The sequence below is a fragment of the Ascaphus truei genome, chromosome 18, assembly GCF_040206685.1.
Source record: "Ascaphus truei isolate aAscTru1 chromosome 18, aAscTru1.hap1, whole genome shotgun sequence".
Lineage (NCBI taxonomy): Eukaryota > Metazoa > Chordata > Amphibia > Anura > Ascaphidae > Ascaphus > Ascaphus truei.
The window spans coordinates 32,564,990-32,584,803 of record NC_134500.1 but is presented as its reverse complement, the minus strand read 5'-3'; the positions used below and the strand labels follow the sequence as shown (position 1 = coordinate 32,584,803).

The 19,814-nt window shown below is 47.5% G+C and overlaps 1 protein-coding gene across 1 annotated transcript in view; it reads right to left on the bottom strand.

Annotated features, from left to right (window-relative positions):
- Positions 1–7,548: 7,548 nt before the first annotated feature.
- LOC142469129 (S phase cyclin A-associated protein in the endoplasmic reticulum-like) overlaps positions 7,549–19,814 on the bottom strand; it is a gene marked incomplete at its 5' end in the record, with an annotated part of 222,445 nt that continues 210,179 nt past the window's right edge. The window contains 2 exons of the mRNA XM_075576061.1: positions 7,549–8,240; positions 12,439–12,490. Of these exons, the coding sequence (XP_075432176.1) occupies positions 8,134–8,240; positions 12,439–12,490 (159 nt within the window). The remainder of the gene's footprint in view (positions 8,241–12,438; positions 12,491–19,814) is intronic.

Genomic DNA, 19,814 nt, shown 5'->3' with positions numbered 1-19,814 from the left:
AAGCCTCCTCCCACCCCTGGGTGCTAAGCATCTCCCACCCCTGGGTGCTAAGCCTTCCCCCAGCCCCATGTGCTTAGCCTCCCCCACCCCTGGGTGCTAAGCGTTGCCCCACCCCCGGGTGCTAAGCCTCCTCCCACCCCTGGGTGCTAAGCCTTCCCCCAGCCCCAAGTGCTAAGCTTTCCCCCAGCCCCAGGTGCTAAGTCCCCCCACTCCAGGTGCTAAGCCTCCCCCCACCCCCGGGTGCTAAGCCTCCCCCCACCCCCGGGTGCTAAGCCTCCCCCACCCCCGGGTGCTAAGCCACCCCGACCCCCGGGTGCTAAGCCCCCCCACCCACTCCAGGTGCTAACCCTCCCCCACCCCAGGTGCTAAGCCTCCCCCACCTCCGGGTGCTAAGCTTTCCCCACCCCCGGGAGCTAAGCCCCCCCCCCCCCACCCGAGGTGCTAAGCCTCCCCCTGCCCGAGTGCTAAGCCTCCCCCACCCCGCTGTCTGCTTTATCTGATGGCAAAGTCCCCTCTGCCCTCCTCCTGTATATCCCCTCTGCTCTCCTCCTGTATATCCCCTCTGCTCTCCTCCTGTATATCCCTCTGCCCTCCTCCTGTATATCCCCTCTGCTCTCCTCCTGTATACCCCTCTTCTCTCCTCCTGTATATCCCTCTGCCCTCCTCCTGTATACCCCTCTGCTCCCCACCTGTATATCCCTCTCCCCTCCTCTTGTATAGTCCCCTCTGCTCTCCTCCTGTATATCCCTCTGCCCTCCTCCTGTATATCCCCTCTGCTCTCCTCCTGTATACCCCTCTTCTCTCCTCCTGTATATCCCTCTGCCCTACTCCTGTATACCCCTCTGCTCTCCACCTGTATATCCCTCTCCCCTCCTCTTGTATAGTCCCCTTTGCCCTCCTCCTGTATATCCCTCTGCCCTCCTCCTGTATATCCCTCTGCCCTCCTCCTGTATATCCCTCTGCCCTCCTCCTGTATATTCCCTCTGCCCTCCTCCTGTATATCCCTCTGCCCTCCTCCTGTATATCCCTCTGCCCTCCTCCTGTATATCCCTCTGCCCTCCTCCTGTATAGTCCCCTCTGCCCTCCTCCTGTATATCCCTCTGCTCTCCTCCTGTATACCCCTCTGCTCTCCTCCTGTATATCCCTCTGCTCTCCTCCTGTATATCCCTCTGCCCTCCTCCTGTATATCCCTCTGCCCTCCTCCTGTATATCCCCTCTGCCCTCCCCTCCTCCTGTATTTATTTATATTTATAAAAAATGTTTTACCAGGAAGTAATACATTGAGAGTTACCTCTCGTTTTCAAGTATGTCCTGGGCATAGTTAATATGACAAATAATACATGGTTACAAATACAGTTACATAAATGAACAGGGTATACATTATATACAAGACATTGCATGCACAGTTAAAGAAAATATATATTATGAGCGTATGAAACAGTTACAGACCAGATTAAAATGTGAGACAGCCTTAGATTTGAAAGAACTTAAACTGATGGTGGATGTGAGAGTCTCTGGTAGATTGTTCCAGTTTTGGGGCGCACGGTAAGAGAAGGAGGAGCGGCCGGATACTTTGTTGAGCCTTGGGACCATGAACAGTCTTTTGGAGTGAGGTCTCAGGTGATAGGTGCTGCGTGTGGTAGGGGTGAGGAGCTTGCTCAGATACAGGGGTAGCTTGCCCAGAAAGTATTTGAAGGCAAGACAGGAAAGGTGAACTTTGCGCCTAGACTCGAGTGATGACCAATCTAGTTCTTTGAGCTTTTCGCAGTGATGTGTGTTGTTGTTGCATTGGAGAACAAAACAACAAATTGAATTGTAGAGGGTGTCAAGTTTGCTAAGGTGGGATTGAGTTGCCGAGCCATATACTATGTCTCCATAGTCAATAACTGGCATTAGCATCTGCTGTGCGACACGCTTTCTGACCAGGAGACTTAGGCCCGGGCCATAGAGGTGTGGGGGAGAGCGGAGGCGCGCTAACGCTGAGGCTCGCCTGCTTCAGTCAGCGCGATTGCACGAACTTGCAGGCGAGCCAGCGTGCGCGAAGGGAGCCGGGGGGAGGTGGTTGGAGGCGGGGCAGTGATGTCGCTGGGCCAATCGCCCACGACGCACTGACGTCAATGTCACGGCGCCGTGACGTTGACGCTGCTGTGCTGTGATTGGAGGTTTTCAGCCGACAGCGCGCTGAAAAACAGCTTGGCGCTCGGCTGAAACCTCCAACTCGTCAGCACGCCTGCGGACGCTCGCGTGAGCCCCCTCTCAAGGCATCCTCATTGAGGGTGCAGGGGCTCAGCGCGGAGCGTGCACATGCCTCAGCACGGCTGGTCCATCTATGGACGCAGCCTTAGGGAGGATTTGTTCCTGTAAAGTACCCCTAGTTTTCCTAGGTCTTGGTTGTCAGGGTATCAATGTGCATCCCGAATGTTAAGTGGGAGTCAAGCCATATGCCCAGGTATTTAAAACTAGTGACAGGGGTTAGGGTGGTGTTAGTGTTGGTTCTAATGTGGAGCTCAGTCGCTGAAAGCTTTAAAAATTTAGTCTTGGTCCCAAATACCATTGTTACAGTCTTGTCAGTGTTTAAAAACAGTTTGTTTTGGGAAATCCAATTTTCGAGTCTCAAAAAGTCAGACTGAAGTATGTGTTGAAGGTCAGAGAGGCTATGGCTGTGTGCATACAGGATTGTGTCATCTACATACATGTGTAATGAGGCTTCCTTACAAGCTGTGGGGAGATCATTGATGAACACTGAGAAGAGTAGGGGCCCCAGAACAGAGCCTTGCGGGACTCCACAGGTGATATCCAGGGGGTTAGAGTTAGATAGAATAACTATAAGTATACCGCTCACCAAATAGCAATAATAGTAGCCGGTGCAAAGGGATAGTACTGGCATAGCAAGTAGAAAGGGGGACAACAGAGTGATCTCCCACAGATCCCTTTTGTCACTGCACAGTCTGGCTAGTGGAGTATATAGCAAGGAATGGGTACTTCTTGAAGGAATAGGGAGTGAGCAATAGGGGAGACCCTGGTAATCGCACCCAGTGCTAGGAGTAAACAATTACCTAAAACTGCCTAATGGGCAAAACAATAAACTTTTATTAAACATCTATATATACACACAATATAACGGCGCAAGAATGAATAGTAAAAACAACTAAAACACAGGTACGGGTGTATGCAGGAGGTGCGTATGCAGTGGATAACTATAATACAAATATATTGATAAACCCTCCTGGTAGAGTCGCAAGGTGGAGAGGATATATAGTAAAGGTGGTAGTAACTGGTATAGTCGCTAGAGCTGATAGTACTCGCTAATAAGCAAGCAAGATATACCACCTAAATGTAGGGAGGGGTGTGTTGGGAGTATAACTGTTGCTCAGAGTGTATAGATCGAGCAGTGTCAGGCGTCACAATCATAGATAATACAAATCGTGCTGTAGTCAGTGTAGCTGCTGCTGTGGCAGTATTAGTATAATAACAGGAAAGCTTGAAATCCAAGGATTTGCAGCGGAGCACAGCTGAGGAATGGGGCCAGCACCAGCAGTTGAGGGGTTAAAAATATATTTATTGAGACATGGTTTGACACGAAGGGGAGACAAGACAAACTCTGACGCGTTTCAGGCTATGCAGCCCTTTGTCAAAGGTCCCTACCTTGAGAAAGCGCCAGCCCCCGAGCGCGAAACGTACGTCGGGATGACGTCATCGCGTTGACGTCGGAGGTCACGGGTGAGATCGCTCTAGTAGTGGGGAGGGAACGCATTGGTGTATCGGAGGCTAAGGCGATTCTGGCGATCCAGCCACCTATGGGGCATTACACAGGCAATTGCTGCTATAAATCGTGAGCATACTAGCTATAGCTGCACTTGACATACATGGTGAGACTGTTATTATACTAATACTGCCACAGCAGCAGCTACACTGACTACAGCACGATTTGTATTATCTATGATCTATACACTCTGAGCAACAGTTATACTCCCAACACACCCCTCCCTACATTTAGGTGGTAGATCTTGCTTGCTTATTAGCGAGTACTATCAGCTCTAGCGACAATACCAGTTACTACCACCTTTACTATATATCCTCTCCACCTTGCGACTCTACCAGGAGGGTTTATCAATATATTTGTATTATAGTTATCCACTGCATACGCACCTCCTGCATACACCCGTACCTGTGTTTTAGTTGTTTTTACTATTCATTCTTGCGCCGTTATATTGTGTGTATATATAGATGTTTAATAAAAGTTTATTGTTTTGCCCATTAGGCAGTTTTAGGTAATTGTTTACTCCTAGCACTGGGTGCGATTACCAGGGTCTCCCCTATTGCTCACTCCCTATTCCTTCAAGAAGTACCCATTCCTTGCTATATACTCCACTAGCCAGACTGTGCAGTGACAAAAGGGTTAGAGTTAGAGCCAGAGATGGACACATGTTGGGATCTACCTGATAGGTAGGACTGAAACCAGTTTAAAGCATGCTTCCCTATTCCAGAGCTCTGGAGTTTGTTAAGCAGGATAGCATGATCAACTGTGTCAAAAGCCTTTGCAAAATCTAGGAATATTGCACCAGTGAGTTGTCCCCGTTCCATTCCACACTGGATCTCATTGCAAACGTTTAGCAGGGTAGTTACGGTGGAGTGTTTGGCGCGAAAGCCAGATTGGAATTGGCTAGGGAAATTTGTCTTGTTATAGTAATCGCTTAATTGGGAGTGGACACATTTTTCCATGACTTTGGATAGGATTGGGAGAAGGGAGATTGGCCTGTAGTTTGAGACAGTGTTTTTGTCCCCACTTTTGAAGATTGGGACAACTCTGGCAGCTTTCCAGGTCTTAGGGATATGGCCTGCAGACAGGATAGAGTTGACTATGGAAGCAATTGGTTTGGCAATGGCTGGGGCACCAAGTCTTAGGAACCTAGATTGTAGTAAGTCAGGTCCACATTGGCTGCTTAGTTTTAATTTGAGAAGCGCTTGTGTAATCTCCTCTTCGGATACTGGGCCAAATTGAAATTTGTGGGCAGTGTTGGGAGGGGGTGGGGCTATAGGGGTACTCCCAGGATGATTCAGGTTTGTGGTTTGGCCTGCGTTTCACTAATAAGTTTGTAGCACACCCCACAAAGTAATCATTGAATGCATTTGCAATGTCGGTGGGGTTTGTCAGAGTAATATCGCCCTTAGTGATGTTACTTGGCTGTTGATGGTTAGAAGGCTGGAATGTTCTGGTGGAGATTTTCAGAGTAATATTGTGCTCTTGCATGCCTTGTTTGCCTTGTGCACATGTTCCGCAGGCATCTGTAGTGATTGAGATCCTTGGTAGTGGCAGTTACTTTGTGGCTTTTCCACAAGGCATCCCTGAACTGGTAGAGTGCTATAAAGTCAGGTGTAACCCATGGAAGGTGGGCCCCCCGTACCCTTATTCTGCGTAATGGAGCATGGGTATCGCAGAGTTTTAAGAACTCAGTTTAATTTTCCTTACACAGTACACTATTGCATGGTCACTGAAAATGTCAGGAAGGATGCCAGAGGATTGGATTCTGCTGGGATTTGAGGAGAGTATCCAGTCAAGCAAGGAATGGTTGTGCGATTTCAGGTTTGTCCGTGTGGGTTGGGAAATGAGTTGCAGGTTAAGCGATTTAATTTGTGTGTGTATTTTGTGGTTTTTAGGGTCAAGCCAATTGAAGTTGAAATCCCCAAGAACTAGCAGCTCACTCTTCTCATTCAGAGAGGAAATGGAGCCAAGAAACTGGGTGATACCAGTCAGGGATTGTAGAGGGGCTTTAGGGGGGCGGTAGATGCCAGCTAGCAAGATGGGCTTAGAAAAGGGGACGCAGATTCTGCCAACTAGGATTTCAAAAGAGGGTGGGCTTGGGGGGCAATTTAACAGTGTAAATTGTAATGTGTCTGCAATATAAAATAACACCCCTCCTCCTCTCTTTGACCTATCTCTCCTAAAAATGGAGTATCCGTGAATAGCGATATTTGCATCAGGGGTTTTAGGGGTTAGCCATGTTTCTGTAAGAACGATGGCTTTGGGTTTATGCATAAGGCACCATGCCCTTTGTTCATCCAGTTTGGGCAGCAGGCTCCGGATGTTTATATGGGCGACAGATAGCCCTTTTTGGAATTTGAAGGTGGAATTCTCAGGGGCATGGGACAGAGTTGAAGTGGGAGGACCTGGGTTAGGTTCAATATCACCTGCTAAAGAGAGTAATAGTATGAGTAGAAATTTGAGTAGTTGTTTGCAAGTTGTTACTTTGTGGTGTTTGCCATTAGAGTGAGCAGTGGTGGGTGTGCTGGTTTTTAGAGTTCTCCACCAACATTCAGTAGATAGTGCAAGGCTTTTGAGTAATCCAGGGTGTATGGTGATGTCGGGCGTGGGCCAGGAGGGGGGAGTGTGTAGTGGATAGAGAGAGTAACATTTCAATGAGGACATGAGAAAGAACAAAGTAGAGGTAAAAAACAGGTTCATTATGCCAGAGGTAGGTAATGCTGCATGGAGCTGTTTTGAGCCAAGTGTGTGTGTGTGCAGACTAAACAGCAGGGATCATAGTGTGATCAGAATAGCTCACCGTTTGTAGCCATGTGCAGTAGGATGCAGTTCCCAGTCACCTCTAGTCAAACTATAGTCTAACTATCTTCTCACTTAAAAGCTCACTAAAATGCCAATGCAGTTCCTGCAAATGCAGAGGGGGTATTGGTTTTATACAGCTAAAGCAGTCACATGACCCTCCCCCTCCCCAAGAAATCAGCTTGTTCCAGTTGGTCAATTAACAGCACAGAGTTACGAGGGGGAGAAAAAAAAAAAACCACCTTTTGATATTCAAACATACTAACTTATATCAATGCTAAAGGCAGCTGAGTCTCCTCCTGTATATCCTTCTGCCCTCCTCCTGTATATCCTTCTGCCCTCCTCCTGTATATCCCCTCTGCCCTCCTCCTGTACATTCGGGGGACTCGCTTCACACACCCCCCTAGAGGGTTGTGTGAGTGGGGGGGGTACATTAGGTTCGGGGGACTTGCTTCACCCCCCCCCCTCCCGGAGGGTTGTGTGTGGGGGGGGTGGTACATTAGGATTGGGGGACTTACTTCACCCCCCCCCCCCCTCCCGGAGGGTTGTGTGTGGGGGGGTGGTACATTAGGATTGGGGGACTTGCTTCAGCCCATAACGTCACTTGGAAATTGATGCAGAATTAATGCAGCTTGTATATTTCCACATTCTCCCGCTGCTCCATTTCTTTAACGCCAGGGGAGGCCAACTCCAGCCCTTCAGCGCAGGTGGTGCAGTCTTTGAATGAGCCACCTGTGCTGAAGCAGGGATATCCTGAACACCTGCCCTGTTGGTGGCCCTTGAGGGCTTGAGTTGACTACTCCTGGCTTAACGGGTCAAATGTACGATTCGAGTCTTCAATGGCTGCCGTGTCCGGGAACACATTACAAGGCAGAACAGGCCACGCCTGCAGCCACGTGGGTTTTTATTGGACTACGACCCAACAGTGGCCGTGGAATGGGCCAGCGCCACGCAGAGGGACTAATAACAACAAGCACAGACACACGAAGGAGAATAAGTTATTTTATTGCAAGAAATATAAGAACAGAAGTGTTTCTCTCAGCACGTTCCCCACGCTCGGCTTCCCGGCTCTTTCTGTGTTAACCCCTTCACTGCCACGCCCCCGGCATTCCCGGCAGGGGGACTTCATACCGGCTCTCAGGTACGCAACGTTACACAGCACACAGTACACCAGCGGCGGCCAACGCCAGTCCTCAAGGTTCTCCAACAGTTCAGCTTTTCATGATATCTCTGCTTCAGCACAGGTGGCTCAATCAATGGCTCTGTCTTCGAATGAGCCACTGATTGAGCCACCTGTGCTGAAGCAGGGATATCCTGGCCTGCTGGTGGCCACCCCTGCTGTACACTATCTACAATACTGAACATATAAATAGTGCAAATTAAATATATTAAGGTATTTCTACCCATAACCGAGTAGGCCCACGGTACAATGACACGGAGTATCAAAATCCTGTACACGTTCTGTGTCCCGCGTCCGAGACTGCCCGTCCCGCGTCCGAAACTGCCCGTCCCGCGTCCGAAACTGCCCGTCCTGCATTCAAAGGTTTCCATTAAAAATACAACATCATTTCTTAGGAATCTTCTTCTTTTTTCAAGAAAAACCTGCGGGAATCTTCCCAGGAGCGCCGCGGGAAGCGGTGGGAGAACTCCAGGTAGTGCTGTGACGTGAAGGCATTGTCTGCGACAGAGAGAGAGTCAAAGGTCACTTTCTAAAATACACCATTATAAAGACAAATAAACGAGGTGTAATACGCTTCCTGCTCCTCCCCCCCCCCCCCCCCCGCAGACCCCGCTGCCTGTATCTCCTGAGAGTGTAAAGCTCCCAGGTCACACAGGCAATAGGAGCTGACGGGATGACGTCGCGATTCCCTTTTGGCCAGCGAGACCGTTAGACCTCCATATTGTGCGTCCAGCCGGAGATGTAACCAGCAGCACTTTTAGACGCCAAGTATCTCAGGATGCAGGGGGTTCCCGGAGCTAAAATCCACGCGGTTTCATCTCCAAGGACCCCCTCCTCCATACCTGGGTTTTCAAAACAAAAGTCCCAAGAGGCACCGCTTCTTGAAGCAAATGTAATCAGACTTCATCAGGGCGCCTGCGTTTATACATGGCCGCTCGCGCGCCGCGTGGATTCTTCCCTGAATGCCAACTCCAACCCAAGCTGTCGTCTTTGGCATCTAAACGCGTACAGTTTATACACAAAGAATGTGTCATTGTCGGGTAAGGCTTCTACAAATATCTCCTGTGGGGTTAGTCCGTCTCTCTGTATAAGGACGCCTCCGGAATCAATCCAAGCGTTAACCCCTTCCTGCCACACAAGCTCCCGTGTGGGAGAGCTACATCACCCAGCATTAAGGACCAGGACATGGCTATGCAGCAGGTTAGATGTCATTTGTTGTACAGCCAGTCCCTGCCCCACAGAGCTTACAATCTAACGCTCGTGCCTGAGACGAAGAGACTATGCCCAAGGTCATAAGTAGCTGACATTCGGATAGGAACCGTGTTCACCCACTTCAAAAGGCAGTAACATTAACACTAAAAAACTTCATATATCCCTCCCCCCAAACTAAAGCACCTAAAGATACTTCATATATCCCTCCCCCAAACTAAAGCACCTACAGATACGTCATATATCCCTCCCCCCAAACTAAAGCACCCAAAGATACGTCATATATCCCTCCCCCAAACTAAAGCACCTAAAGATACGTCATATATCCCTCCCCCAAACTAAAGCACCTAAAGATACTTCATATATCCCTCCCCCCAAACTAAAGCACCTAAAGATACGTCATATATCCCTCCCCCAAACTAAAGCACCTAAAGATACTTCATATATCCCTCCCCCCAAACTAAAGCACCTAAAGATACGTCATATATCCCTCCCCCCAAACTAAAGCACCTACAGATACGTCATATATCCCTCCCCCCAAACTAAAGCACCTAAAGATACTTCATATATCCCTCCCCCAAACTAAAGCACCTACAGATACGTCAAATATCCTTCCCCCAAACTAAAGCACCTACAGATACGTCATATATCCCTCCCCCCAAACTAAAGCACCTAAAGATACGTCATATATCCCTCCCCCAAACAAAAGCACCTAAAGATACTTCATATATCCCTCCCCCAAACTAAAGCACCTACAGATACGTCATATATCCTTCCCCCAAACTAAAGCACCTACAGATACGTCATATATCCCTCCCCCCAAACTAAAGCACCTACAGATACGTCATATATCCCTCCCCCAAACTAAAGCACCTACAGATACGTCATATATCCCTCCCCCAAACTAAAGCACCTAAAGATACTTCATATATCCCTCCCCCAAACTAAAGCACCTAAAGATACGTCATATATCCCTCCCCCCAAACTAAAGCACCTAAAGATACTTCATATATCCCTCCCCCAAACTAAAGCACCTAAAGATACTTCATATATCCCTCCCCCAAATTATAGCACCTAAAGATACTTCATATATCCCTCCCCCAAACGAAACGCACCTAAAGATACTTCATATATCCCTCCCCCAAACGAAACGTACCTAAAGATACTTCATATATCCCTCCCCCAAACTAAAGCACCTAAAGATACTTCATATATCCCTCCCCCAAACTAAAGCACCTAAAGATACGTCATATATCCCTCCCCCCAAACGAAAGCACCTAAAGATACGTCATATATCCCTCCCCCAAACTAAAGCACCTAAAGATACTTCATATATCCCTCCCCCAAACTAAAGCACCTAAAGATACTTCATATATCCCTCCCCCAAACGAAACGCACCTAAAGATACTTCATATATCCCTCCCCCAAACTAAAGCACCTAAAGATACTTCATATATCCCTCCCCCAAACGAAACGCACCTAAAGATACTTCATATATCCCTCCCCCAAACGAAACGCACCTAAAGATACTTCATATATCCCTCCCCCAAACTAATGCACCTAAAGATACTTCATATATCCCTCCCCCAAACTAATGCACCTAAAGATACTTCATATATCCCTCCCCCAAACTAAAGCACCTAAAGATACTTCATATATCCCTCCCCCAAACGAAAGCACCTAAAGATACTTCATATATCCCTCCCCCAAACGAAAGCACCTAAAGATACTTCATATATCCCTCCCCCAAACTAAAGCACCTAAAGATACTTCATATATCCCTCCCTCAAACTAAAGCACCTAAAGATACTTCATATATCCCTCCCCCAAACGATAGCACCTAAAGATACTTCATATATCCCTCCCCCAAACTAAAGCACCTAAAGATACTTCATATATCCCTCCCCCAAACTAAAGCACCTAAAGATACTTGGGATCTAGTTAATGAATCTCCCTTGGGGCCAAACCAGTGGGAAACTTCGCCGACAAAACGGCAACACATTCAGGAAAGGATAAAATCTCCCATGGTTTGAACAAGGGCGCGTGTGTGGGATATATCCGTGCGTTTTACTCCGGTTTTACACCCAGGAGACTTCGGTTTGAACAAGGGCGCGTGTGTGGGATAAATCCGTGCGTTTTACTCCGGTTTTACACCCAGGAGACTTCGGTTTGAACAAGGGCGCGTGTGTGGGATATATCCGTGCGTTTTACTCCGGTTTTACACCCAGGAGACTTCGGTTTGAACAAGGGCGCGTGCGTGGGATAAATCCGTGCGTTTTACTCCGGTTTTACACGCAGGAGACTTCGGTTTGAAAGATTTGCTGATTTCTTAGGAAAAGTGTAACCGTCGGTACGGAGAGCTCGCGGTTCCCAGCGCGGTGGGACAGCCCTCGTGTCCCAGCACCTTCATGGGGATCAATACAAATATAGGGATGGGTATCTCGGTGGACTACTTTCAACATACGTTTAACTCACGGGTGGCCAACTCCAGTCCTCAAGGCCCACCAACAGGTCACGTTTTAAGGATATCCCTGATTCAGCACAGGTGGCTCAATCAGCGACTCTGTCGAAGACTTAGCCACTGATTGAGCCACCTGTGCTGAATCAGGGACATCCTTAAAACGTGACCTGTTGGTGGCCCTTGAGGACTGGAGTTGGCCACTCCTTGTTTAACTCAATGGAAATATGTCTTTGTGCAACCTCCTTTGCTATGTAACTTCATGAAGAGACCAATAGGCCCCATTATTCTAACCCTGTGTCTACTTTGGGGATCTGTAACCGACCATGGACTCACTGCGTTCTCCTTTATCAGAAAACAAGATATCCTGTATAGCTGATTAGAGTGCTAGCTCTCTGGGGAAGGCCCTCCTTGTGCCTGACAATTGTACATAAAGCACTGCGCTATAATAATAATAAATAACATCCTCCTGACAGTAATCTTCCTGCACTTTAATACAGCCCAGGCATACTTTGAATGATTGTATTATATACTGTGCGCACAGCCTCAGTGGGACTGCACCTTTAACCAGACAACATGCATCGGTGTCACGAGACCTCCTACTGCTCAGTGGGTAATTCTCCCCCCCCCCATTTAAATATCCCGGTAATAAACAGTTTAGCACCTACGCGTCCTGCAGGACAATCTGCAATCTGTCACACGCCGCTCTGCACGGGACGGTAATTTAAACTCTGCGGGAAATGTTGGTTTATTTAGCAAGGGACTAATTCCAAAAGTACATAGAGCCTGAGAGTAAAAGGTCTCTTTGTTGGTAGTAAAAGAGAGCGCCGCCTCAGAACAAGCTTTTGTTCCTTGTTTTGCAGCCACTATGTTACGCTGCTGTGCTTGGGCCTCTTGTCTATGGCATCTTCTGCGAGCAAGTGTCATTGCCGTGGTCTGAAGGTCACAAGGCCAGACACCGTGACTATTACCCAGGGCTGAAGGACTGTAAATACCTCAGCCTGGGTTACCTCATCATTAGACGCTTACCTTTAAATTGAGAGGTCTTGCTGTCAGGTTGGCTTGATCTTTGCAAACACTCCTAGGGAAGATACCAACGACACAAGGCTTTTGTTAGTATAGCCAGAGCCACGAAGGCCACAAACATTCCTACCGTGGAAACGTGCTTCATTTGTTTTCCACCAATATGTAAGAGAACAATAGTGCGGAAGCAATACAACAAACACATACTGATATTGACACGTACCTTTCAGTCACCTAGAACCAAGGGTGGACACATTAGGAGCCCATCAGTTTATGAAAGTCTTCAAATGAACATCAAATTGTTACATGGACAATGACACGGTTGGCAAATGAAATAGCAAATTCAAATGTACTGTACAATCTTTCATCGGCAGTTGTGCTGAAATGAGCTAATAGTTTTCTTTACCGTGGTAACAGGGACACCACACTTTAATTTAATGATAAAATCGGTCCCGTTAGTGCCCGAAGGTTTGCGTTGAAGGCAGCGGAGTCTGATCTGTGCTTGTGAAATGATGTCAGGAACAGCATTTGACAGAAGTTGCCACTTTGCATTGAAGGAATTCCAGGTTTTTGGATATTGAAGAGTAATAATTTGCCTCCTGAGGATGCATAACGTTCTTTTTTTTTTTTAACATCCGCTTGGTATATGTTTCCCTAATAAACTTAGTGGACAAATATCATAGACACGCGACTTTAAGCTTGAATTTTAATATAATGTTTCACAGATTTACATATTTTTTTCAGTATAATGAATGAGGAGCCTTGTTTCGCAAAAGAGATATCCCCGCCCAGACATAAAGTCCACAACTCTAACAGAGAAATAAAACTATATCAAGTATTGCTCTCTGGACATTGGATGAAATAAATAGCCTATTCAGTATTGTATGGCTGTGCAGAGCAGCCCAGAGTTACGGGAACATGATATAGTGAATACTGAATACAATTTTTCTATCAGGGAATATTCTGTTCAGCCATTCAGTATTTAGCCAAATAACAGCGAATGTATCTGTGTATGTTAGACACAGCCGCCGCTCCCTCCGCACAGTGACAAATAAGCAGACGTGACCGTGTTTTTATAGGTTGCAAAAAATCACTTTTTGTTGCCGGGAATGATATAGTTCAGGGCTCACTATACAACTCGGCATTCATTGCACTTTGTTTGAACCTTTTTGCTGTGTGACACAAAGATTTTTTTTTTTTTAATGTAGAATAAGAGAAAATAATAATGGAAATAATTGTCTCGTAACATTACATAATATTACTTTAACTGCTTTTGCTTTTTTCTGCAAATATGTAAATGACATACACCTATATAAAATACATATATACAAATACAAACACACACCGATATTAAATACATAAACATATAAATACACATATATTTAAATACGTGTGTGTGTGTAAGCCGTCGATGGGAGAGACCAGAGATGTACATTACACACAATGTAAGCCGGAGATGGGAGAGACCAGAGAAGTACATTACACACAATGTAAGCCGGAGATGGGACAGCCAGAGATGTACATTACACACAATGTAAGCCGGCGATGGGAGAGACCAGAGATGTACATTACACACAATGTAAGCCGGAGATGGGACAGCCAGAGATATACATTACACACAATGTAAGCCGGAGATGGGAAAGACCAGAGATGTACATTACACACAATGTAAGCCGGAGATGGGACAGCCAGAGATGTACATTACACACAATGTAAGCCGGAGATGGGAGAGACCAGAGATGTACTGCTGCGGCACAGTTTATTCGAGCATTTGCCCGTTCTGTGCCGCAGCAGTAGCCTGGCGCGCGCCCGAGTGTGACGGGCGCACGCCGAAGCAGCGGAAGAGCGCCCTCCGATCGGGGCGCTCTCCCTACCGCTGCCGGGTCCGCCGGGTCCCCCGGAACCCCCTGCCGCTGTCCCGCGATCGCGGGACACCAGGGCTCCCTCGGGGAGCCCCTGGACACGCGTGCAGCGGGCGCACGCTCCCGATGACGCGTGACCCGAGGGGCGGCCACTAGCAAGCCGGGAGATTTCCCGGCTTGCGGTACCGACCACACTTCAATAAAGTGTGTCGGTAGTGTACATTACACACAATGTAAGCCGGTGATGGGACAGCCAGCGATGTACATTACACACAATGTAAGCCGGTGATGGGACAGACCAGAGATGTACATTACACACAATGTAAGCCGGAGATGGGAGAGACCAGAGATGTACATTACACACAATGTAAGCCGGAGATGGGACAGCCAGAGATGTACATTACACACAATGTAAGCCGGTGATGGGACAGACCAGAGATGTACATTACACACAATGTAAGCCGGAGATGGGAGAGACCAGAGATGTACATTACACACAATGTAAGCCGGAGATGGGAGAGACCAGAGATGTACATTACACACAATGTAAGCCGGAGATGGGACAGACCAGAGATGTACATTACACACAATGTAAGCCGGTGATGGGACAGATCAGAGATGTATATTACACACAATGTAAGCCGGTGATGGGACAGCCAGCGATGTACATTACACACAATGTAAGCCGGTGATGGGACAGACCAGAGATGTACATTACACACAATGTAAGCCGGTGATGGGACAGCCAGCGATGTACATTACACACAATGTAAGCCGGTGATGGGACAGCCAGAGATGTACATTACACACAAAGTAAGCCGGAGATGGGACAGCCAGCGATGTACATTACACACAATGTAAGCCGGTGATGGGATAGACCAGCGATGTACATTACACACAATGTAAGCCGGAGATGGGAGAGACCAGCGATGTACATTACACACAATGTAAGCCGGTGATGGGAGAGACCAGAGATGTACATTACACACAATGTAAGCCGGTGATGGGAGAGACCAGAGATGTACATTACACACAATGTAAGCCGGTGATGGGAGAGACCAGAGATGTACATTACACACAATGTAAGCCGGAGATGGGACAGACCAGCGATGTACATTACACACAATGTAAGCCGGAGATGGGACAGACCAGCGATGTACATTACACACAATGTAAGCCGGAGATGGGACAGACCAGCGATTTACATTACACACAATGTAAGCCGGTGATGGGAGAGACCAGAGATGTACATTACACACAATGTAAGCCGGAGATGGGACAGACCAGCGATGTACATTACACACAATGTAAGCCGGAGATGGGACAGACCAGCGATGTACATTACACACAATGTAAGCCGGAGATGGGACAGACCAGCGATGTACATTACACACAATGTAAGCCGGTGATGGGAGAGACCAGAGATGTATATTACACACAATGTAAGCCGGTGATGGGAGAGACCAGAGATGTACATTACACACAATGTAAGACGGTGATGGGAGAGACCAGAGATGTACATTACACACAATGTAAGACGGTGATGGGAGAGACCAGAGATGTACATTACACACAATGTAAGACGGTGATGGGAGAGACCAGCGATGTACATTACACACAATGTAAGCCGGCGATGGGACAGACCAGAGATGTACATTACACACAATGTAAGACGGCGATGGGAGAGACCAGAGATGTACATTACACACAATGTAAGCCGGTGATGGGAGAGACCAGAGATGTACATTACACACAATGTAAGCCGGAGATGGGAGAGACCAGAGATGTACATTACACACAATGTAAGCCGGAGATGGGACAGACCAGAGATGTACATTACACACAATGTAAGCCGGTGATGGGAGAGACCAGAGATGTACATTACACACAATGTAAGCCGGTGATGGGACAGACCAGAGATGTACATTACACACAATGTAAGCCGGTGATGGGACAGACCAGAGATGTACATTACACACAATGTAAGCCGGTGTTGGGAGAGACCAGCGATGTACATTACACACAATGTAAGCCGGAGATGGGACAGCCAGCGATGTACATTACACACGGTGTAAGCCAGTGATGGGACAGCCAGCGATGTACAGTACATTACACACAATGTAAGCCGGAGATGGGAGAGACCAGAGATGTACATTACACACAATGTAAGCCGGAGATGGGACAGACCAGCGATGTACATTACACACAATGTAAGCCGGTGATGGGACAGCCAGCGATGTACATTACACACAATGTAAGCCGGTGATGGGAGAGACCAGAGATGTACATTACACACAATGTAAGCCGGTGATGGGACAGACCAGAGATGTACATTACACACAATGTAAGCCGGTGATGGGACAGACCAGAGATGTACATTACACACAATGTAAGCCGGTGTTGGGAGAGACCAGCGATGTACATTACACACAATGTAAGCCGGAGATGGGTCAGCCAGCGATGTACATTACACACAATGTAAGCCGGTGTTGGGAGAGACCAGAGATGTACGTTACACACAATGTAATCCGGTGATGGGACAGCCAGCGATGTACATTACACACAATGTAAGCCGGTGATGGGACAGCCAGAGATGTACATTACACACAATGTAAGCCGGAGATGGGACAGCCAGAGATGTACATTACACACAATGTAAGCCGGAGATGGGACAGACCAGAGATGTACATTACACACAATGTAAGCCGGTGATGGGACAGCCAGAGATGTACATTACACACAATGTAAGCCGGTGATGGGACAGCCAGCGATGTACATTACACACAATGTAAGCCGGTGATGGGACAGCCAGAGATGTACATTACACACAATGTAAGCCGGAGATGGGACAGCCAGAGATGTACATTACACACAATGTAAGCCGGAGATGGGACAGACCAGAGATGTACATTACACACAATGTAAGCCGGTGATGGGACAGCCAGAGATGTACATTACACACAATGTAAGCCGGTGATGGGACAGCCAGAGATGTACATTACACACAATGTAATCCGAAGCCTGTGATGGGAGAGACCAGAGATGTACATTACACACAGGGTAGCCTTCAATTCCTCATGCTGTCCTGCAAGGACATACTTGGTTCTTAGACGTTCTTGCAGGACTTGTACTTCTTTAGCAGTCTGTAGATTTTCTTCTTGCAGAGATCGCTGCTTCTCATCTGTAGGTGCATATGCAGACCTTGCAGTAGGTGCTCTGCTTGTTGTTGCTTCAATACTTCTAACTTTTCATCTTTCAGCCTTGTTTTTTCTCTTCTTACAGTCTCTATAATATTCAGGGCCTTCTTGTAGTCCTCCTTCCATTTACGCACTTCTGAGTTGAGACTTCCGGTTTCCTGGCGTGACACTTCTATCTCTAGGTTGAGGGTGTGAAGCTCCTTCTGAGAGACTTTAAGATCCATACTTAGAATGTAGACAGCTTTTTGAGAGATGTCCAGCTCCTCAGCGAGACTGTGAAGTTCCTTTTTAGAGACTTCCAGTTCTGTGCGGCAAGTGCTGATCTCTTGGTGTGAGGCATCCAGTGCTACGCGGAGAGTATGAACCTCATTCTGTGATATGTCCACCTCTGTCCGGATACTGTTGACCTCCTGGTGTGACGCATTCAGTTCTATGCGGAGAGTATGAACCTCATTCTGAGATACTTCCACCTTTCTATGGCGATCGCGAACCTCTTGCTGAAAGACTGTAATCTCTTTCAGTGCCTCCTCATACTTCTGTTTCAGATTAGCAATCATTCGGTCACACTTGCTCTGCTTTTCATCCATGGTGGTAATAGTAGTGTTCGGAGTATCTAGATCCGTCCTTTGTTCCTCCAATTCGGTCTTGGCCGCTGAGTAAATTGCGAGAACAGTCTTCTGTAGCTCAGCATTATTTTCTCTCTCCATTTTCAATTCTTCATGGAGCAGATCACAGTCACGCCTGGCAGCTTGATGTGCATCTTCAGGGCTGGTCAAGGGATCGCCACTCACTGGTTCCGGCTCCGCTTCCCTGGTATGGCTGGTTGAGGGTTCCTCACTGTTAGCACCGGATAGACACTTCTTTGGGTTATACGACTTCTGCCTTGGGCCCTCTGTATATTCTGTCCTCCGCGTGACGAATCCTCCATTTTCTCTAGGCTGCAGGGCATCTCGGACCCCCTTTTTCTCTGCGAGATCTGTGGAGTGTCTGTTCCTTGCACAGTAAGTGAAGACCCGCTTTTCTTTTTCCGCCTTCTTGTTTTGGACGACTCCGTCCCACCAGGGATACTGGGGTCTCCGTCTTTATTTGAAACTTCAGCAGCTTCACTGTGTCCGACAGGCTTTTCTTGCAGTTGCGTTAGCTGGCAGGAATATTCAGGGTCATAGAGACCGGTTTGTTCGATGCGTACCGATTTTAGGCACCTCCACCATTCTTGGGGTGTTTTGTAGGTGTGACTCGGTTCGGGTTCCCCATAAGAGATATCTTCATCTTTATAGGACCGGAAGGGCCACTCTTCTGTGGGGTTAGGTTAATTACAGGAACGCCACATCTTGTTCTCCATTTTGGGGCTATCGGGTGCATTTTTCTTCCTGACCTCGGGAAGGCGCTATTGCAGCTGTTGTCACTTTATTCACTAGAACCCCAGCTGGTAGTCCTACAGGTGGGCAGACTTTGCTTGTAGAGTTTGTAGCTCTCGCAGGTGTCTCTGTAGACATTTTCTTCTTTACTTTGGTATGTTTTACAACATCAGCAGTACTGTGCACGCATTCTTTCTCATCAGTAATACTGGCTGTGCAGTTGCTAAGTAAAACTTCTGTACCTTCCTTGGGTCCACAGCGCATTGCTTGCTGCTGTAGTTCCTTGGCACGTTGAAAAAAATATTCCTCTGGCTGCTGCCCTTTTTCTGGGGCCACGTAGGGACCATCCTCATCATCCGCATAAGGCCTGAAGGGACACTGCTCTGTGTGGCTGGGCTCTTTACACCAGGAACACATTTTCTTCCACATGCTTGCAGTCTCTATTAGACTTTAGCTGGGCGGCCATTTTAAAACCCCATGTTTTTTTTCCTTCTTCTTTTCTTTCACAAGTGGTGGGGTAGACTCTGGTCACAGCATTAGTACCTTGTGTGGGTCACTGTCTGTCGTAGTCCTCCCAGTCAAACTGTGGCATTGTGGCTTTCTCCAGTGCAGTTGTAGCTTTCCTGCCTGGATGTGTAGCCCTTTAAATCTGGTAACCGCTGCATGTGGTTCTTTGTTTTGTTGCTCAGACTGTTTGCAGGAAATGTATCCATGCAAAAGCACAAAAAAAATCACAGTCTCTGGGGCCCCTTTTAAATTCAAGGGCCACCTCTCATCACAACTTCTGACACCATATGTAAAAGATGTGTGCAGAGGTTCATATAATGGAGACCGATTTGGGTGAGATGATATCTTGGCTTTATTGAGCCCGTTCCTTTATCCAGACAAAACACACAAAAACAACAAAATAACAAACCCCTTTCCCTGTGTAAGGGCTAACTTACTTCCCCAGACACTATCTGCAG